This window comes from Mus caroli, unplaced genomic scaffold (assembly GCF_978045245.1).
Source record: "Mus caroli unplaced genomic scaffold, Mus_caroli_1 scaffold_6, whole genome shotgun sequence".
NCBI lineage: Eukaryota > Metazoa > Chordata > Mammalia > Rodentia > Muridae > Mus > Mus caroli.
The window spans coordinates 113,567,238-113,589,867 of record NW_028227261.1 but is presented as its reverse complement, the minus strand read 5'-3'; the positions used below and the strand labels follow the sequence as shown (position 1 = coordinate 113,589,867).

The 22,630-nt window shown below is 47.4% G+C and overlaps 1 protein-coding gene across 1 annotated transcript; it reads left to right on the top strand.

The window, feature by feature from the left end:
• Positions 1 to 10,153: 10,153 nt before the first annotated feature.
• On the top strand, positions 10,154 to 21,857 carry Spink4 (serine peptidase inhibitor Kazal type 4). The gene is made up of 4 exons (XM_021161542.2): positions 10,154 to 10,239; positions 14,988 to 15,028; positions 19,390 to 19,502; positions 21,733 to 21,857. The coding sequence occupies exons 1-4, from the start codon at positions 10,179 to 10,181 to the stop codon at positions 21,776 to 21,778; spliced, it is 261 nt and encodes an 86-aa protein (XP_021017201.1). The 5' UTR covers positions 10,154 to 10,178; the 3' UTR covers positions 21,779 to 21,857.
• Positions 21,858 to 22,630: the final 773 nt, after the last annotated feature.

Below are 22,630 nucleotides of genomic sequence, written 5' to 3'. Positions count from 1 at the left end.
TATAAGTAGCTTTCTTGAGAAGTGGACCAGGTTGAACATTTTAGCTTTTATGACCTTTGGGTCAAGACTTCTGTTAGCATAATGCGAGACAGCGTGATGGTTAATTATTTCACTCTGCTTCCTTGGCAAAAATGTGGCACATGCCATCTTGGCTAATAATAAAAGGCCAGTTCCCTGGCTACATTGATCTGCTGGAGAGATAAGCATGTGCATTGTACAACCCAATCTCGGCCTTCACTTGGGTCTGGGGTTTTTGCTGCTTGCTTGCTTGCTTGCTTGCTTGCTTGCGTTGATACTTCCTGGTTTGGTTTGGGCTTTTTGAGAGAGGGTCCCTCTATATGTCTTGACTCTCCTGGAACTCTCTTTGTAGGCCTATCTGTGCCACAGTGGTGTGAATTAAGCCTGTCTACAGCAGGTGAGCATGATTACAGTCCCTGAGTGATGGTCCCTTACTGTCCCCTCTCCTGCACAGGCATGAGTATGCGTGTACTCCCCCATATACAGGCAGGTACACCCATACACTCATGCACACAGGTAAATAACAAAGATTTTAAATGAATTATTTATCCATTTATTTATCTAGACAGGTGCTTACTGTGTAGCCCTGGCTGACCTAGAGCTATGTAGACCAGGCTAGCCTTAATGTTACAGAAATTTACCTGCTTCTGCCCCTGCCTCTGGACCACTGGGATTAAAGGTATAAACCACCATGTCCAGCCTCTTTTTTTTTTTTTTAATTTTTTTTATTTTATTTTTTATTTATTTTCTTGGGCTGGAGAGATGGCTCAGTGGTTAAGAACACTGACTGCTCTTCCAAAGGTCCTGAGTTCAAATTCCAGCAACCACATGGTGGCTCACAACCACCCGTAATGAGATCTGACACCCTCTTCTGGTGTGTTTGAAGACAGCTACAGTGTACTTATGTACAATAATAAATAAATAAATCTTTAAAAGTTATTTTTAAAAAAGATTAATTTTCTTTATGCATATGAGTGTTTTGCCTACATATATGTCTATTATGACATGTGTGCCTGGTGCCCAGGGAAACCAGGAAAGGGTGCCAGATCTCCTGAAACTGGAGGTACAGACTGCCATGAGTCAGTGTGGTGTTGCTAACAGAACCCAGGGTCTCCGCAAGAACAACTCATGCTCTTGACCGCTGAGCTGTCTTTCCAGCCCTGCCCAGCCTGTTTTTATTTTTAACTGTGTGTGTGTGTGTGTGTGTGTGTGTGTGTATGCACACACAGGTGAGTGAACTGTTTGAGAAGGCCAGGAGAGGAAATGGAACTCCCAAAGCTGGAGTTACAGGCAGTTGGAAGTCACTGAACATGGGTCCTGGAAATTAAACTTGGGTTCTGATCCAGAGCAGTATACATTTAACTGCTGAGCCATCTCTCCAACACCTAGTACATCTCTTATTTTGTCTTTTTTTTTTTTTTTTTTCTAGAGCTGAGGACCAAACCCAGGGCCTTGTGCTTGCTAGGTCCTCAACCCCCTAGTACATCTTTTAAATGGGGTAGATGTTGCTGTGTACCAACTCAAAGCTCTGGGTACCAGCTCTGGGCCTGGGTGATAACTGAGTTGGTCAGCCTGCCAGCTCTCCTATACCACACCACAAGGGCCAGCTCTCCAGCACTGCCCTAGCTAGCTCACCCAATGCTAAAGCCAGCAAGGGACAGAGCCAGATCACCTGTGCACATGTCACCAGCCACCAGGGCCAGGTCTGCTGTGCATACATACAAACAGAAGGCCACCTACCAACCCACAGTGAGGATAGGCAGAAGACACTTGGAGGTGATGTGGTGAAGAGATGTGAGAGAAAGAGCCGTGGACTGGTTTGAGTACCATGAAGAGAAGCAGAACTAGAGATGTGAGGGTGGAGAGGAACAACCTACGTGAGTAGCCTGCTCTGCCACCTCAGGCCATGGTAAAGTCCCAGCCCATGCTGCTACTGAGAGCTGTGTCTGGGTCCATGGCCATGAAACGGCAGGGGTATGTACCACCGTCCAAGGCCTTCACCGAGCTGACCCTGCCCCTCACTGCCTGTAGCATTCAGGACAGTGGCTGTACCATGCCTGGGCAACACAGTAGAGCTGGCCCTGGAGGCTGGTGAAACATGCACAGGTGAGCTAACCCTCCACTTTATCATTGGGTGAGGTAGCCAGGGCAGTGCTGGAGAGCTGGCCCTAGTGGTGCGGTACAGGAGAACTGGTGGACTGACCAACTTGGTTACCACCCAGGCCCAGAGCCAGAGCTTTGAGTTGGTACACCGAAACATCTACCCCATCAATGAACTGCTGGAATGCACGAAGGGGCAGATCCTGCAGAACCAAAACTTCAGGATCTCCATGACACAGGGCCATAGCAGGATATCCGAGGGGAGTCCCAGGGAGGATCCGGTCTTGACAATGTAGCAGGGGCCTCAAAGCAGACCACTGACTCCTTGCAATGAAGTGTTGGGAGATGGTTGTGTGCAGTATGTATTCAGGTGTTGATTTCTGTGCCCAGAGATCTGGTTGCAGTCCAGATGTTGGCACTGTCAAACATCTGTCTCCATGTGTAAAACCTGTTTTCCACCACTTCCGATTGAGTCAAACATCTCCTGTCTCCATGTGTAAAAACTGTTTTCCACCACTTCCGATTGATTAATAAAGAGATGATCAACCAATAGCTGGGGAGAGGGAGGGAGAGAATTACAGAGAGAGATTCTTGGTGTGTGTGTGTGTGTGTGTGTGTGAGAGAGAGAGAGAGAGAGAGAGAGAGAGAGAGTCTCCATGAGAGGACAGATGAGCAGGAAAAATGGGGGCTGGAGAGATGGCTCTGTGGTTAAGAGCACTGACTGCTCTTCCAGAGGTCCTGAGTTCAATTCCCAGCAACCACATGGTGGCTCACAACCAAATGTAATGGGATCCAATGCCCTGGTGTGTCAGGGTACTCACATACTAAATAAATAATTCTAAAAAAAAAAAAAAATGGGACACACGGCTGGGTAGAAGGCAGCCATAGGCGGGTTAGAATGTGATTAGAATGGATGAGGGCCCTGCCCAGATATAGTGCAAGAAGCTTTTTAATACATATAGCGGGTCCTGATGCCATTATTTAGAGCAAGAGCAGGTGTAGAAGAGCTTCATAGTTTTACAGTGAAGTCATTTGCAAGTAAAGATGTGTGGATGGACGGTACACTGTGTTGTCAATATATACTGCAACACACCACGGCTCCCGTTACAAATTGGTGTTTTTGGTTTTGTTTGTTTTCTCTTTTGTTTTTAAATTTTTTTATTTTGGTGGGAGGGAGGTTGCAAGAGTGGAAGGCAGATAAAAACCCACGGGGCTATGAGTGGGATTGGGGTGCATAATGTGAAATTCACAAAGAACCAATACAAAGTTTATATATATATATACATATACATTCTTTTAAAACTGTAGCCAGTGATGGTAGTGGATACCTTTAATCCCAGCACTCAGGAGGCAAAGGCAGGCAAATCTCTGAATTCAAAGCCAACCTGGTCTACAGAGAAGAGTTTCAGGACAGCCAGAGCTACACAGAGAAACCCTGTATCAAACCCCACCCTCACCCTCATCCCCCGCAAAGCAACGACAACAACAAAAACCTGTGGAAGGAAAGAAAGGCGATCAGACCCTTAAGCTAGCCTGTAAATGGAATTGCTCAAGTGGTGCACGGTCCAGAATACCAGGTCTCTTGTGCCAGTCCACTCTGAAGATGAAAACAGGGTGATAGTCCTTCCAGCTGTGTGGGATCAAAACAGAACTGCCTCCATGCACCAGCAGAGAAGACAGGTACTTGAACAGATGTTTGTGGCCCTGATGATGGTCTTGGGGTAGCTGTTGGAGATAGAGAACCACATGTAGGTCTTGAGGGAGATGCTGAGTTCTTGGGTGCCTAGAGAAATTGACCAAGAACTATAAAAACAGTTTGGAATAAAGCACTGCCTCCTTCCTACCATGTATATGCACAACATCACGTGACCAGTCAGATGAGGAAGAAATACAGGGCGATGCCCAACTCTGCCTTAAGTACCAGGATCGTGGCGGTGCTGTCCACCTGTACAATTGAATAGTTCTGGGAAGATGGTTGACTTTTGGGTATACTAAGTAAAGGAGTCTATAGGATACAAAGGAATAAGAAATATTCCCTATGTGAATTGCAGTTTCCAGAAAAAAATTTAAGTGCTGGAGAAAAACTGTAGAGCTGGAGAGATGGCTCAGTGGTTAAGAGCACTGACTGCTCTTCCAGAGGTCCTGAGTTCAATTCCCAGCAACCACATGGTGGCTCACAACCATCTATAATGGGATCCGATGCCCTCTTCTGGTGTGTCTGAAGACAGCTACAGTGTACTCATATAAAACAAATAAATCTTTAAAAAAAGAAAGGGAGAGAGAGAGAAAGAGAAAAAAAATTGTAGAAGGCTGACTGGCTGATTAGAACTTTGTGATTGTGGGGAGTTGGAATGTTTTTATCTAAAGCCAAATTACCCTGGGCTATCTTTAGTTCCCCAAGTAATTACTTAATCATTAACATGTTCTTAGCCTAACTTCCTTGTGTCTATCAGGTTAAAACTTCTAGAATTTTTTTTTAACAGAACACTAGCTTTCATCAAACCCAGGGCTAAGAATGTCATCAGGTAGAGTCTGAGACCATAGCAGAGACTTCCGCCTTCTTACCGTAACCCAGTCACCTGATGCTCCCACCAACATATTTGGAAAGTGACTTGATTTATGACTTTCTTTTGTTGTGTGACCATAAGGACTCATGAGACTTTCTCCACATTGCAACATGTAATGTGAGTCCGTGCTCCTGGGATATGGTCACTTATATTTTATATTACAATAAACACTTATTGTAATATAAAATATATTTTATATTTTATTATTGCCTTTGTGCTAAGAGCAGTTCTGCAACACTGTTACTATTTCTAGGAGGACCCTGTCTATAGCTTACCTGTGCCTATCCGGACTGTGCTCCACAGTCAGCTCCTTGCGGCTAGGCTGTGAACTTTGCTGATCTCTGGAGTTCTCAACCCGTGGGTCACCTAAGACCGTCAGAGAACACAGACATTTGCATTATGATTCATAACAGTGGCAAAATGACCAGTTATGAAGTAGCAACAAAAACAGTTTTATGGTTGTGGGTGGGTCACCACAACACAAGGAACTGTATTAAAGGGTCTCAGCATTAGGAAGGTTGAGAACCACTGGACTAGAAGGTGGCACATGATTGGTGTGCCACACAGTAGGTGCTCATCCTGTCTGCTGTGTGGCAGGATAGGATGTACCTGTGGAGAGATGGCTTCAGCCTGTTAAGTCCTCCCTGGATGACAATAAGATAAGAGAACTATGCAGCAGCTAGGTCTGTGGCAATGAGACTGCTAACATTCCCTATTGGAGAGGGGGTGAGCATAGGACTCCACTGTCACAAGACTCTCTCCTAGGGTTCCAACTCCCAGCCCCAGTTAGAAATGCTAAAGTGTGTCAGAGGTCCAAACACTAACAGGGGTGGGAATTGATGGTACTCCTATAAATAACCCAATTCACTTATTAATTTGCCAAGATAGACTTGTTGGAGTCTCTGTTTAAAAAAGAAAACAAAAAACAAACAAACAACTCTTCAGGTATATGGTTCAGTTATAGAGTGATCACCTTGCCTGCTCCAAGTCTTGTGTTCTATTCCCAACTGCACATAAGCCAGGCATGGTGGTACATGCTTGCAAATCCCTGCTAACAGCGAGCTAAGAAAATCCTCCTTGGACTCGAAGCTCACACAAGTGAATGGCATCCCTCCCCCCATCCCCTTTTAGGGAGCCAGCAGGCAGACAGACAGACAGACAGACAGACAGACAGACAGACAGACGAAGCAGAATGGGGGCTGTGAGTTTCAGAGTCTGGTGTCTGAGGAGCCCAGGACAGCAGGGCTGTGGAGCTTCATGGGTTCAGACTGGGTCTCCCTAGTTAGAGTGGGTGCTAACACCCACTGCTTGTCACAGCAGGTCCATGTGTAAGGGGAGGACACTTTAGACTTCAGGAAGGGTGGAGCAGGATATGGACTGGGGCCAGGGAAAAGTGGTCTAGAGACAAGCTGGCCACGTTGACCATGCCATCTGGCAGACCCAAAGCCTGCTTGAGTTCACTTAATCCATTCCAAACCAAACAAGATCCTATTCTTTCATCTATGAGCTGGAACTGTGAATTAGACGTCACAGATGAGCTGCTGTTGTCCGTGGAGAGGCAGTGCTTTTGGAAGAGCTAGCCCTACCCCAAGCTGAGCAGACGTCAGGAGGGCCCCTGCTGAGGATAGGAGTGTTGGCCTGGCCAAAACACATGTCCTGGCTTTTACCCCAATAGGGCAGATAAAGAAATGGCCAGTGACCCTGCTGGTGCCCAGATTTAGGCATCTCTAACTGTGTGGAACCCAGCACCTGTGTAGGCCTTGACCTTTTTCTGTCTAGAAAAGGCTGTATCTAGTCTGTCTCCTCTCCTTGGCCCTCATAGCCTTCTGGGAGTTACCTACTATTGGTTTGTATTTTCAGACCTATCTTTTTCCTTTAAGATTTTATTTTTTTAGGGCTGGAGAGATGGCTTAGCAGTTAAGAGCACTTAAGAGCACTGACTGCTCTTCCAGAGGTCCTGAGTTCAAATCCCAGCAACCACATGGTGACTCACAACCATCTATAATGAGATCTGATGCCCTCTTCTGGTGTGTCTGAAGACAGCCACAGTGTACTTATAGATTTTATTTTTAGTTTAATTATGAATATGTAAGGCAGTATTTGTGCGTGAGTGCAGAGCCTTCAGAGGCCAGAAGAGGGTGACAGATTCCCTGGAGCCTGAGTTACAGAGCAAGAGCAGTGCCTGCCCTTAACGGATTGCTGAGCATCTCCCCAGCCCAAGCCATTTCTTGGATTCATGAACATCTTCGGGTCAAAAGAGGAGGAGCAGGCATGCTCACAAGCTTACCTGAGGAGTTGGTGGCACTGAGTATGGTGGAGGACTTGGTGTGACTCGGGCTGCCCTCTGTACTTTGAAGGGTGCATAGTTCAAGATTCCTGCTTCTTTGAAGCAAGTCGAGCCATTGGTAGTTATTCTGGCCATGTTGATAGAGGTCTGAAGTTCAAAATGAGGGAGGAGACAAATTCCTGTGTGTCTTTGTCCCTTTCTCACTTTGATGTGAGATAAGCAATGAAGAGCTTCCCTGAAGCCTCACTGTGTGCAAGGGAAAGAGAGCAAGCAAGAGGAATAACTGGTCACTTTCTGCAGCTTAGGAGGCCAGAGTCAAAGCTGGGACCCTCACAAGCAGTGGGACAACAGATCTCTTGGGTAAAGAGTTCTGATCAAAGCCTTTTAGTGTTGAAGGTGGTAGGTAGTGATCTCCATCACTGCAGGATCAATGGCTTAGGGGGTGGGGTAGTTGGAGCTGCTGAGGGAAAACCTGAGTGGAAGATGGGCAAGCAGACTCTAAGGACTAAGGACTCCTCTACCTCGCTTTACAACAGAAAATTCGTCTTTAAGTATTTGCTTGGCTCAGCAGTTGAAGGTGTCTGCTGCCTACCTCAAGGACCAAGGGGTACTTCAGGCAGTGCTCTACTGCAGTCTATGGCTGTAGAGGTGTCTGCCTCGATGCCCAATGACACCCAAAGTGTCTTCCTATTGATTCATTATGCTTTTTTTTTAATGAGTTGATTTTTTTTTAAAAAATATTATTTATCTAATGTATATGAGTACCCTGTAGCTGTCTTCAGACACACCAGATGAGGGCATCAGATCCCATTCCAGATGGTTGTGAGCCACCATGTGGTTGCTGGGAATTGAACTCGGGACCTCTGGAAGAGCAGTCAGTGCTCCTGACCCGGTACTGCTTTTCTTGAAAGGAATCTCATCTATATCCTGTGGGAATGCAAACAGGCACAGAGGACCTGAAAAGAATGACAACATTTTCCTTTTTCTAAATGATTGGGTTTTAGCATTTGTTTATTTATTGTTGTGTGTACACACATGCCGTTGGGGGTTGGGGGTGTGTGCTTGTAGGCCAGAGGACAACTTTGTAAGTCTGTTCTCTCCTATCTTTATGTGATTCCTGGTGTTGATCTCAAGTTGTCAGGCTTGGGCTCCGGGTGTGTTCATTTATCTATGAGCCACTTCAACATTATTTTTGATTCTTAATTATAATCCAAGATGGCTTAAACAGCTGGCGGCAATCATCCTACCTCAGTCTCATAGGCACTGAGATGGCAGGGATTTGCCTCCATGGCCAGGTCAACATGTCTTTCTTGTTATGTTCTCTTGAGAGGAGGTTACAGGGTATGGGGGCTAAGCCATAGAGTATGTAAAGTGTGTTGTCATTTTTTTTGTTTTGTTTTAGATCTCTCTTATGTGTTTGAATGTTTTGTCTGCAAATATGCATGTGTACTATGTGCGTGCCTGACGAAGTCAGAAGAGGGCTTCAGATCCCCTGGAACTAGAGTTATTAATGGTTGTTAGTCATCATGTGGGTGCTTGGAATTGAACCTGGGTCCTCTGCAAGAGCATTCAGTATTCTTAGCCACTGAGCCATCTCCCCTATATGGCGTAATGTGATATAGATATAGATATAGATAGTATAGATATATTGAGATATATTGATATATTGATATATAGAGATATATATTGATATATATATTGATATTGTCAGTCAGTTGTCCCCACTTCATGGCATCAAAAAAGGAGGTAGAGGTGGCAGGCTCATCAGTTAAGAGCATATGCTGCTCTGGCAGAGGATCCAAGTTTAGTTCCCAGCACCCCTATGAGATAGCTCAGTCACCTGTAACTCCAGCTCCCGAGGATCTGATGCCCTCTTCTGAGCTCCACAGACATCTGCACTCATACATGTGCAAACCCACACACAAGCACACAGACACATATGTAAGGAAAAAATGTTTAACACATTAAAAAATAAATAAAAGCAAGTTTTAGGGGCTAGAGAGATGCATCCTTGGTTAAGAGCGCTTGTTGCTTTTGCAAAGGGATCTGGGTTTGGTTGTCAGCACCGACCTGCATAGGGTTTTACAGCCAGGGGATCCAGCACCCTCTTCTGACCTTTGAAGGCACCGAACATACACGGTGCCCACATATACATACAGGCAAAACACTCATACTCATAAAATAAAAATAAATCTTAAAAAATCCTTTTAAAAAGTTTTTCGGGGGCTGGAGAGATGGCTCAGTGGTTAAGAGCACTGACTGCTCTTCTGAAGGTTCTGAGTTCAAATCCCAGCAACCACACGGTGGCTCGCAACCATCTGTAATAAGATCTGACACCGTCTTCTGGTGTGTCTGAAGACACCTACCATGTCATGTTATTTATAATAGTAAATAAATCTTTAAAAAAAAAAGAATTAAAAAAAAAGTTTTTCAAATTAGTTCCCTTTACCTCATTCCACACTGTCTGCTGTCTTCAACACTGTCCCCAGGGGAGCCCTAGGATGGGAGCTGAGCCAGAATTATCACCTTTGTGTTGTATATGGGTAAACCGAGACCCAGTTGGGCAGGCCTGGTTGTGCCCCCTTGGAAGCATGAGGCAGAAAAGTCAAGTTCAAGGATTGCCTGGGCTACAGAGTAAGTTCCAGGCCAGAGTACACAACTAAGTGGGCTCCTGTCTCAATACATTGAACGGGAACTGGGGTTGATCAGCAGAAAAGCATTTGCCCAGGACTGCCGAGACACAAACTCAGTCCTCAGCAGGAGAACCAAACACTTATGTAAGGTCCAAACTGGCAGAGGCATTCATGACTCTCTTCCCCTCTCCCTGTCTCCTGCTGTGCCCCTCTACTTTCATCCCCTGCTGTCATCTGTTTGTCTTGTGTTTCTCTCTGCTTCCTCTCCCTCCCACTTCTTGCTTTAATAGACACATGCCGGCAGCTTTGCAACCTGTCCAAACCCTTTTTGCTCGCTCTGGACACCTGCCAGCCCCAGCTCTGTCCTCGGGCCCCAGGGCCCAACGTTATAGCACCACAAAGTCAGCTTTGAGCCTTGAGCAGGCCCTTCCCAGGTGTCAGGATGAAGAGATTAACTCGGGCTGCCAACTGGTCACAGATAAGATAAGAGTGGAGATCAGCACAATAAATAGGTCCCAACCTCACTGTCAGTCTGGCGCACACTTGACTTCGGTCACATAGCTCACAAACAGCATGGCTATGCATCTGTGGTTGGTCACCCTGACCTTGGTTCCCCTCCTTGGCACGGACAGGGGTGAGTGGGCAGAACTTGGTCTCTCTGAAGCTTGATCTTAGGAGGTGAGCTTGGGTGTGGGGGCAGAGGCAAGGCCCGGGAGCTTCCTGTGAGGCCTGGGCTTTCTGCATAGCTCTTCTGTCTGTATTCATCCTACCATAGTAGGCAAAACACTAGGAGAAAAGGGATGGGTTCAATCCTGACTCTGGACCAGAACCAGCCAAGTTCTCATCCCTTGGGTCTGTGAAGCAGGATGCCATTTCAGTTTGAAGATGTCTTGAGCAATTATGGACTGGAGGCTGAAGAGACAGAAGGAACAGTCAGGCCCCAGGTTGACTATGGGGTGGTGAGTGCTAAGAGAGACTTGTCCCAGGCCCTCAGGGCCCTGTTCTGTTTTGACAAGGTGTAGTAGGGGACCCAAGACAACCACTTAAGCATATAGTGGGGGCCTTGGGTGGTTAGACATATACCAGAGGTGGACTTCCTCAAGGCCAGGAGCCTCAGCAGTCTCTCAACTGCTGTCAGATACTTTTCTTATCCTTTAACATAGAAAGGAGCAAAACAAGAAAAGCACTGTCCCGTCCCTACAGATCTTTAACTTGGTGTGTGTGTGGGTGATAGACAATGAATAGTGTACAAGAATATGGCAAAGGCTAAGAAAAGCATGGAGCTGTGTGATGGGGGTTGGGAGGGAACTGCAGTGTTAAATCGGGGAGGGGGTGTCTCTTAGATGCAGGTTTGAGGAGAGCTTGAAGAAGGTGACGGGGGTGAAGGTATTTTGGACAAGAATGTTCTGGTGGAGGAACCAGCCAATACAAGGGCCCTGTGGTAGAAGCATGTTAGAGTGTTTGAGGTGCTGTGTGGCTGGAGGGGGGTGAAGGGCATGGTACAGAGCAAGAAGACAGGAGAGGAGGGGAGGGGGATGGAAGGAATGGAGAGGTGAGGTGGGGAGAGGCAGCTGAGAGCTATGTTAGCCAAAGTCTTGGGAGCCAATGTGAGAACCTTTTCCTTGGAGTGAAGTGGGAGCCAGTGTCAGGCTTGAGGTGGAGTTAAACCTTTAAAGAATGTTCTAGCTTGTATGTTGAGAACAAACAGAACAGGGAAGCAGAGAGGCCCATTGGGATGAACTAGGTAAGAGTCACATTATAATGCAGTGTGCAGCAGGACCGTAGGGCCATTGACTCCGTGTCCTGCACTGCACCGCACCTCATGCTGGTTACATCTGGGAGCTGGGTGATTAGGAAGGAGCCTGCAGTCTCTGGTCAGACACAGGCTGCCTTCCCCCATGCCTGTTCCCCATTTCCCAAGCACCTCCTTCTCCAGTGGGAATGATAAGCAGCCTGCCTTGAAGGTCCTTGTACACATTTCAGATTCCAGCCTTGGTTGAATGATGAAGGGTGCGCCTGGGTCAAGGCAAGGGGTGCCTGGGGTTAAAGAAAATGTTTCACAACCCTAGGAAGCAATTCTGACTGTGTAAGGTTCTGGATTCTCCCGAAACACACTTCAGGGCTCAATTCCTGAATATTCACTGGGTGAGGCATTGATGGGGAGTCAACAGGGAGACCCAAGAAACACGAGTTCATAGGGAGGCAGCGGTGGCCCAGTGAGTGGGACAACATTTGGCTTTGTGACAAAGCTCAAATCCAGGTCTTCTCAAGGAACTGTGGGGGACCACTGTAGGGAAAGCTTCTGAGCCTTGGGAGGATGCATGACCTCATAGGAGGAGACTGGGGGTGGGGCCTGAGATGCTATGACCTCATAGGAGGAGACTGGGGGGTGGGGCTTGAGATGCTATGACCTCATAGGAGGAGACTGGGGGTGAGGCATCTCAGGCAGCTGGTCTGCAGGAGTCAGGGAAGCCACTGGTTCAGGACAATTAGCAGTGAGGGACCCTTGGGTCCTAGGGACATTGAGGACTATAATAGATAGCAAGGCCTAGGAACAAGGCTGGGGGGGGGGGGGCGTGTCAGTTCACACAGGCCCTGAACATGTAACTGTGGAGTGCTGGTTCAGAGGGAGCTGAGGGACAGTGATAGGAGCCAGAGAAGGGGCATTCTGCCTTTTAAATGTTTGACATTTCTGTTCTGCTATATAGCTGGGTCTCACCTGGGATTTCTGATCCTTCTGCCAGCCCCCCAAGCAAGGATTATAAGGATTGTGGTTTTTCTATTCAGTACGTCTTACAGATGAGCCATGACAATGCACACACCTTTATGTTCCAAACCTCTATCAAGATACAGAACTTGGGGACTGGAGAGATGGCTCAGCGGTTAAGAGCACTGACTGCTCTTCCAGAGGTCCTGAGTTCAATTCCCAGCAACCACATGGTGGCTCATAACCATCTGTAATAGAACTATATTCCTTCTTCTGGTGTGCATGGAGACAGAACACTTATATACATAAAATACATGAATAAGATACAGAACCCAGCTGTGCAAAGTGGTACACTCCTGTGATCCCAGTACTTGAGGCAGAAGCAGCTTTTTACTGTTTATTTCTGTGTTGTTTTGAGACAGGGTCCTACCCTGGCTGATCTGGAACTCACTCTGTGCATGGTCCAGGCTGGCCTCGAACTTGTAGTAATCCCCCTGATCCACCTCTTGAGTGTGTTGTTTCTCTTGCTGTGCAGTACTCTACTGTATGTATATAAGTTTCACACTTTAGCCATTCTCCTGTGGGAGGACTTTCAGGTCACTTTTAGTTATGACCAAAAAGCTTGAGCAATTTTGAGACAAGGTTAGATTTACATTTTGATCTCCCATTGCCAAGATGACAGAGCATACCAGGGCGATAGTTTTAGTCCCCTTTTTCTCTCTGACTGGGAAATCTCCAAGAAAAGGTCAAATCAGCCAAGCTTGCAGTAGATGTGGGGCTCTGATGCTGGGGGCAGCTTCCTTTACAACCACAGTTTTCTGCCCCATACAGAAACATAGTCCACCTCCCCGCAGCCTCGTGCACTGCCAGGCTCCTCTACATGAGGTGGAAAGAGCTCATCTCTCCACCAGGCTCTGGATAGCTCTGCAGAGGCATCCGGAAGCAGCCATTCTTCCTCCCACCTGGGCCTTAGACACAGCTCAAGGTCTCTCATCTATTCGCCATGCCCAAGGTCACACAGCTTTGTTCACATCCTGTAAGAGGCTCGGCCAAGCCTTCTGGGCAATAACTGTGCTTGGGGAGTCGGACTTGGGATGGCGGATCTGTGTGTAAGTCCAAGCTCTGCCTTATCGGATCATGTCATTCGAGCTCTCTGAGCCCTTCCCAGGTCAGTCAAGCGCTCCAGCAGGCAGACCTGAGCCTGCATACATTACGGAGAAGTGTGGGAGTACTACCTACCCAGAGTGAGGGATTTGGCTGAGTGTAACCATGTGACTGGTGGCCCTGCAGGGAGCTTTGGAGCTGTGTGGCACCTCAGCATGTACCAGAGACATGAGGACTGGGTTTTGCAGCCACCCCATTGTCAGGGGATATCTATGATATGGAGGCAAGATTGGATAAGGCAGCTCTGATCCCCAAGGTTAATTCCTAGGAAGGGACTGATTGCGAACAGCTAGTACTCCCAGCAGCTCGGATTGGTACCTTAGGCCTGTGCTGGACTCTGGCTCTTCCTTCTCCTCCATTCTTCCTTCTGCTTGGGTGGCGAGAGGTGGAGGGAATAACAGAGACATGCATTTGCAGTGTCCAGCATCCAGCTAACTGCTGATTTTTTGTATTATTATTATTATTATTTGCCAGGACACAAAATACCAGTCTTTCTGTCTTTACTCATGTAACCTAACAGGATGTCAGCTTTCTGGTAGTCCCGCCATCTGAGTCTGTCTACCTTTCCTGGAGAAGTCCAGAAGGCCCAGGTTTCGGGGCCTGTTGACAGACAGTGCTGCAGACCCTCTTGGTCCCTTGTCTGCGTGGAATGGGTCTCTAGTGCAGGTGGGCAAGGAGTCAGTGGGAATTGACAGACAGACTCGACACAAGGGAATGTGGATCTGAATGTAATCTGTCAAATCGAGCATCAATTTTTTTATACAGAAGAAAATAGGGAAGTTGGGTGACACACTGGCAAGGTACAAAGAGGTTACTGGATTCTTACACAAAACAGAGAAATGCAAACGTGGAAGAACTGGCAGGAACCAACTGGGATAAAAGTCAATGTTAACAACTGGGATCAGAAACAGCTCCACCTAAGGTCCACTTAATCTTAGAAGCCAGGGGCAAGGGCTTCGTGCCCTTGCCATAGTTCCTACTCTAGTCTATTGTATAGTCCACCCCCTAGGCCATTGTAAATACTTGTGTATGGGTGTAACTCAGCAATCTATAGTTCTAAGTATCTACTCTGGTTCCTCTTTAAGTCACAAACTTCCTTCTTCCTAGATAATGGTAAATTTCTGTGTAAGGCAGTGTCTTAGCTATCTGTGCCCAAGGTGGGATCAAGGACTGCCTAGAATCTAATTTAGCTATATGTCAAAATATCAATCCTTAGGAGCACTTATAATAAAGCAATATTAAGGGAAAGCACACAGATCCGTTTACCAACTAAAGCAAGGACATTGGATAATTCATTATACAGGATGCCACGATTCCAGGAGACTAAGTTTCCACGAACTTTTCGCCTCGGGACAGCGCCCAGGTTTTCGGGGCCTGCCGCTCTTGTCACTACTGGAGTGGATGTAGCAAGACAGTGCTTGGGCCAGGTACCCTAGAGCAGGAGGGGTCCCCAGACTCTGACCTGGCAGCCAGAGCTGACAGCATCTTGCTTTGTTCTTTTTGTCCTCCAGAACTGATGGTGTCAGCTGGGAGCCTTGTTTTCCCCAGAATGGTAAGGACATCACTCTACAAGAGTCCTCTCATCCACTCTAGGACATCTGCCCTTCTGCTGACACCTACAGTGGTCCCAAGGTGGCCAAGGTGGCCCCCTGCACCTGAATTTCCCTCAAAATACCTCCTCCAGACTGAGCAGGCCCAAGCTCCAAGCCAGGCCTCAGCCCTCAGGATCTGCCTCAATCCTGTTCTCCAAGGCCCTTTTCTCCATTGGTCCCTGTCACCTAGCAGAGCAGGACACCTCATCCACTGTGCTCTGTGAAGCACAGGACAGGCCACAGGTTTCAGGCCAAAGAGGTCACATCCAGCACACGGAAGGCCCAGTGGATGTCGCCTTTAACCAAGCGCATCTCCTCATCCCTTCACTCTAAGTGGGCAAACACCAAGCTGCCCTGCCAGATTCCACCTTGGGTCTCACACCCCCAGTGACAAGGTCCAAGTACCAGCCTCAGGGTCTTCCCTGTTAGTTAGTCCCAAAGAACCAGATACTCTATATGCTGACTCAGCTGATCCTCATGAGAAGAACACTGTTATGCGCCCATTTTCACTGAGGAGGAAGCTGGAAACAGCTCACCCAAGTTTACAAAGCCTCGGTGGCTGATCCGGGCTCTCTGGAGTGCAGACTTCCTCAGGGGCTGATTTGGGCTCTCTGGAGTGCAGACTTCAGTTCTGTTGTTTTTGAAACAGGGCCTCGTGTGGCACAGGCTGATTTTCAGCTACTTGATGACAAGCTTGACCTTGTGACCCTCCTTCTTCCACGTTCCAACTGCTGGGCTCACAGCTGTGCACCACCATGCGGAACACTAGAGAATGGGTTTCCACCACTCCCCTACACTGCCCCCACCCCTTCTTTGATCCAGGCTCCAACCCCAGTCTTTAGTCAGTTCAGCCTGAGAACCTTTCAGTTGGAAACTGATTAAGCTGTAAGTCACACTTTCTTCAGCCTTCCCACAAAAACCTGAAAGACTGGGCTGGGGGCTGGGAGAGCTCAGTCAGTAACTGCTTGCCTTGCAAATGTGAAGACATGAGCTTGACCTCTTGCATCCATCTAACCCTGGTGCTTGTGAAGAAGAGGTAGTGTGGTGGTTTGTGTATGCCCAGGGAGTGGCACTATTTGGAAGTGTAGCCTTGTTGGAGTAGGTATGCTGCTTTGAGTTTGGGCTTTAAGACCCTCATCCCAGCTGCCTAGAAATCAGTGTCCTACTAGCAGCCTTCAGATGAAGATGTAGAACTTTCAGCTCCTCTTGTACCATGCCTGTCTGGATGCTGCCATGTTTCTGCCTTTATGACAATAGATTGAACCTCTGAACCTGTAAGCCAGCCCCAATTAAATGTTGTCATTCATGAGACTTGACTAGTTCACGGTGTCTGTTCACAGCAGTAAAACCATAACTAAGACAGAAATTAGTACCAGGAGTGGGATATTGCTGTGATTGGCCTGACCATGCTTTTGTTTGGAAGAATGTGGATTTTGGGACTTTGGATTTGGAACACAGTGGAATGCTTTAAATGGGGCTTAATGGGCTACCCTAGTAGGAACATGGAAGACTTTGTTGTTGAGAGTGATTTGATCTGTGCAGAACTGGCCCAAGAAGTTTCAGTGGAGAAGAATTTCAGTATGTGGTCTAGAGACTGTTTTTGTGGTATTTTGGTGATGTGTCTGCTTTTGCCCTTGTCTGAAAAGTCTACCTGAGGCTAAGGTAAAGAGATTTATCTTAATTGCATTGACAAAGGAAGTCTCAAAAAAAAAAAAAAAAAGTCTAGCAGATATTTTGCTCTCTGGTTAAGTCTCATGAAGAGCATTTTAAACAAGCATAGCAAGCTTAGAAAAGGAAAAATATATAAAATATATGGCTCGAGTATTAAAGGGGCATCAGGAAGTGAAATGGAGCTGAATCCTGTGTTCAATATTAAACTGAATTAAGGGAGTGGTGACCTTGGGGCAAGATCCCACCCAGCTAAGTTTCCAGGCTTGGTGGCACATGCCTTTAATCCCAGAAGACAGACACAAGCCTGATACAGAGCAAGTTTCAAGTAGAGAAAAGCTTAAATCTAGATGTGGTGTTACATGCATTCAGGAGACACAGACATCCAGATCTCTGAGTTCAAGGTCAATCTGTGAGCAAGTTTCAGGACAGCAAAACTAGGCAATGTGAAGGAGTTGGAAAACAGAAAGCTGGTGATGATATAAAAGAACAAGGAGGCATGTTCCAGCTCCTACAAGCAGCAGAAGTCGGCAGCTTCAGCCATGTGGCTCTGGCTTTATAATCAAGAGGAGGAGACTCCTGGGACAATTGATGCTGGTTAGCTGGAGCTAAGAAATTAATGGTGATTAAGAAGAGATCAGCGGGGGCTGGTGAGATGGCTCAGTAGGTAAGAGCACCCGACTGCTCTTCCGAAGGTCCGAAGTTCAAATCCCAGCAACCGCATGGTGGCTCATAACCACCCGTAATGAGATCTGATGCCCTCTTCTGGAGTGTCTGAAGACAGCTACAGTGTACTTATAAATAATAAAGAATAAATAAATAAATCTTAAAAAAAAAAAAGAAGAAGAAGAGATCAGCATCACTGAAGCAAAATCTTCTGGGAAGTGTTTTTTGAGAACACAAGCTGTGCTCCAGAGATAGCTCAGGTTGTACCTTGTGCTGCAGCTGTACTTGGTAATGTGTAAGAGTCACGCAGGGGTTGCTGGTTTTGAAGGTATGAAGGGGTCATGTAGAACAGCTGAAGCTTGGCACTGTGAGAGGCCATGGAAGGCCATTGGTGAAGGTGCAGCCTCACTTGCAGTTGACGTCCCAGGACTGACCAGGTTGAGGCTTGGCACCATGAAGAGAGCCTATGAGAGGCTATCAGCGAAGCCTAGTTGAAGTTGAAGATCCTAGTGTATTGGAGATGCCAGCACCATGGGATGATCACCAAGAACAATGCAGCAGTGGAGTGGAGTCAACCAGAGCCTAGAGTGCTACAGAGGGCAGAGATGGAGAAGTGACCCAAGTCTTTTGGAGGAGTCCAGAAGATCATGTGTGGATCCCAGACATTGGAACAAGAAGCTGTAACTATTGAAGTTGCCTTGGACACCCTAAGATGTTAGAAATGCCAGAGCCATGGAATATCTGCTGAGGAGAGCTCCTAGCAGGGAGTGGAACCAGCCCAGGAGAAAGAAGTTTGTTGCAGTCAACAAAAATGAAAAGAAGTGGAGATCTGAAGACCTCTTTGACATCAGCCATGGAGATGCAGAGTTTGGAGTTTGCCCAGCTGGTTTCCTGACTTGCTTTGGGGATTACAGTTAAGTGATTGGATAAATCTCAGAAGAGACCTTGAACTTTGGACTTTTAACATTGTTGAGACTGCTATAGACTATGGGAGCTTTGGAAGTGGACTAAATGTATTTTGTATTATGCTATATTTAGGTATGACACCCCCCCCCCAGACTCATATGTTTGAACAAGCCTATGGGGACCAGGGAGTAGAATATAGTGGCTTGAGTATGCCTATCCCAGGGAGTGGCACTATTTGGAAGTGTGACCCTGTGGGAGTAGGTGTGTCATTGTAGGTGAGGGCTTTAAAACCCTCATCCTACCTGCCTAGAAGTCAGTGTTCTCTTAGAAGCTTTCAGATGAAGATGTAGAACTCTCTGCTCCTCCTGCACCATGCCTGCCTGGATGCTGCCATGCTGCCTCCCTTAATGATGCTGGACTGACCCTCTGAACCTGTGACCCAGCCCTAATTAAATGATGTCCTTGGTCATGGTGTCTGTTCACACCAGTAAAACCCTAACTAAGACAGATAGGGGCTTGCTGGACAACTGGCCTAGCCTCCTCGGTAAGTTCCTGACTATAAGAACCTGTCTGGAAAAAACGAGGTGAGTGGCTCCCAAGGAAGCACTTCCAGGGTTCAGTGGCCTCTGCATACATGCACACACATATGCACACATGTACGCATTCCCTCCCCAACCCCCCACGGACATAATAAAGACCATATTGGCCTTGGTCATTTCAGGAGCCCCTAGGGAGCAAGACACTTCCTAGGAATGATGGATGGCTATTTACTAGGATCATAGTTGGACCAAGAGCAGAGTTTCTAGTTACATCCACTGAGAAGTATGTGAACCAGGGAGCTCTGGGGCACAAACTTCTTATACACACACACACACACACACACACACACACACAAACACACACTCCATGGCTCAACAGACATAGGCTCTAACTTATGTATATACATCCCACCATGTGCACACAGACAAGCAAACATACCATGGAGTCCTGAGTCCCGAGTAGCTGGTTTCCTGTTCCAAGCAGAGTCCCGGGGCCTATGACCACTACCTCTGATTCCCCCCACTTTCTCTGTTTTCCACAGCCCTTCTGTGAGCACATGGCCGAGCTTCCAAACTGTCCCCAGACACCCAACCTTATCTGTGGCACGGATGGGCTCACATATGAAAATGAATGCCACCTCTGCCTGACCCGGATGTAAGTTCTTTCCCATCCGACATGCTTGGATGGCCCTCTCTCTGGTGCATGCTTGTCTGAAAAGGAGCAGGGTTTGACCTCATCTTCCTTCCCACACTGACACGGCCAGGAAAGAGTCCTTAGATATCTGTCTACCAGAAGGAGCTAAGTGTATCTCAAAGCAAGCACAGGTCCCAGGTCAAAAGCCTGAAACTGATAGGAGCAAGCTCATCCTGCAGCAGAAGTAGAAGCTGCTAGAAACAAAACAAAACAAAAACAAAAACCAGGAAATACAATTGCAAGCAGGGGAAAGGGAATTTGGAAAGGTCTATAAAAGAAAGTTAGTTGTTTTTGTTTGTTTGTTTGTTTGTGGGTTTTTGTTCGGTTTTTCGAGACAGGGTTTCTCTGTGTAGCCCTGGCTGTCCTGGAACTCACTCTGTAGACCAGGTTGTCCTCGAACTCAGAAATCCGCCTGTCTCTGCCTCCCAAGTGTTGGGATTAAAGGCATGAGTCACCATTGCCTGACTTTAAAAAAAAATATTTTTTTTTTGAAAGTTAGGTTTTGCTTAGGGAAATCATGAAACTGGATATAGTAGAATGTTAAGTGGGTGAGAGGTCATGAGATGAATAGAAGCTAGACTGAGACCTTGGTACATTAATTAGATCATCTACTTGGTCTCGGTTTCCTCACCGGTAAAATTATCAATGAGACTGAGAGCCTGGTAGGATCAGGGAGAAATCCATGGCATTTGGAAGAAAGATAAGTTGATAGGGTCCTGGCTCTGAAAAAGGCCATACCAAACTTCATGCGTAGGAGATATTTGGGGGAAGAACTGACAGGCTCAGACTACGACTGGATGTGAAGGGTGTGAGGAATGAGAATGAGAGCATCTGCCCTCCCTCCCTCCCTTCCCTTCCCTTCCTCTTTCTGAAACAGGGTCTTGCTATTGTCTGTATACCACCGCTGCCCTGGTGCAGCTGCTCTGGCAGCTGCTGTTGCGCTGGCTGGGCTAAGCTGAGCCAAGATGGCGGAGGGCTGGCTAGTGAGCAGAGTGCAGAGGACCTTCTGGAGACCATTTTCTTCCCAGGCAGTGATACAGCTCTTGTGTGACAGATGCTCTCAGACAATGAGTAATTCGCATACACCTTTATTCCTCTGAATTGGATCTTATATAGAATCCTAGTTTTGGAGTGGATTGGGGTTTGACAGCAGGTGCTTCCTATTGGCTTGGTCTGAGATATTAGGGATGCCTCATCTACATATGGAACGGCTTGGGGGCTCTGTCCCTGCATGACTGACGGTCACACTTCTGGGGGGGGGGGCTGTTTGTCAGGGATCTGGTGCCAGGGAGCAGGTGAAGCTCCTACTGTCCCTTCAGGGTCCCCGGCACTTCAAGCCCTAGTTTGACATTCCTAAGATTCCTCTCGAGGTCCACCGCCCCACGTTCCGTGACCCAGATTGACCTTGAGCTCATGATTTGGTTTGGTTTGAGTACTAGGGATTGAACACAGGACCACAGATGTAGCAAGGTTAGCTACATCTGCATCCGTTATTTTTTTTTGTTTTTGTTTTTGGATACAGGGTTTCTCTGTATAGCTCTGGCTGTCCTGGAACTCACTTTGTAGACCAGGCTGGCCTCGAACTCAGAAATCCGCCTGCCTCTGCCTCCCGAGTGCTGGGATTAAAGGCGTGCGCCACCACGCCCGGCTTGCATCCGTTATTTTTAAACAGGGCCTGGTTAAGTTGCCTAAGTCTTGAACTCATTTTATAAAGTTCAGGAAGGCATTGAACTTATAATCCTTTGCCCAGCCTCCTGAGTAGGAGATCCCCTGCGGTTCCAGGCCTAGTACATGTCACTTATGGCTTTGGGTGGCTAGTGGTATCGCTTGCTCAGATGGGGGGCTATAAGGGCAGCCTTGGGAGTCAGTGATGTTTGTGGACAGTTGGCTTCTGGCATATCTTGGTGGGGCCATGCTATAGGTGCAAGAACAGACAGGACAGAGGTTTGGGCAGCCATCAGCAAGCAGTGGTAGCTGAAACCCCAGAAACCTGGAAGTTCTCAGAGCGTATGTAAGAGGCTCAGTGTACAGGGTGTGCTATCAGATCCCTGAATCTGCTTCACATCTGCCCATTTCGAGGAGGGGCTCAGCAGCAAGTCTAGATGAACTGGACACAGTTTTTTTTTTTTTTTAAACAATCTTTTGCAGTTCCTACAGTCAATGGCCTCATTCTTATTTTCTTTGATTCTAGGAAAACCATGAAGGACATTCAAATCATAAAGAATGGCCAATGCTGAGCTCAGAGGTGCACTCAAGCCATGAAACTTCATGCTGGAGAACAGTGATGCCCCAGAGGCTATGGCATGAAATAAAAGATGCAGCCCAAGCTAGTGAAGTGGCCCAGTCTTTGGGACCTCTGGGGAGGTGGCAGCAAGGGATGGGGTTGGCCTTGACAGCCCTCCTAGGTGAATCTGTTATCCAGCTGCCCTGATGGTCCTCAATCTTGTTAAATGTTCCAGTCAGAGGTCTCAGTTACCCTCCAACTGCTTGAGGTCAGACTCTGAGCCCAGGGCACCACCCAGTGTTCTACCTGCCTCGGGCCATGAACCCAGGGAAGATGAATATCCCAATGTCATGTGCTCCAGTGGCACCTATTGCTCGGAGGCTGACAAATGCACGCAAACCTAACAGGGCACTCAGGCATTCAGGCAGTATGCACTGTACAGCTGAGCTGCTGCTTATGCTATCCAATTATTTTGCTTTTTGGACTGAGACACAATCGAGTGCGCATCCAAAATTGGGCAATGTTCTATGCCCTGTGGGTGCTTTCCTGTACAGATCACCTGGAGAGCCCTGGATCTCAGGTCCAGCCTCGGGTCAGCTCCGAGCACAGCAGGATGACCTGCAAACCTGCCCTGCTCAAATTAATATCCACTGACTGGCTGACACCAGCGGGGCCCCAACAGACTCAGAGGTGGGATTTCCCATGGAAGGGACATTCGATCATGTCCTCAAAGATGAACAGGAGTCACCTACTAAATGAGCAGAAGTAGAGATCAGAGTGGCTGACACATGAGGGGCCAGGATGAGTTGAGAGAAGGGACAGAGAAAGGGACTCTTGTCCTTTCTTCTGAAAGGTGTGCTGGGTG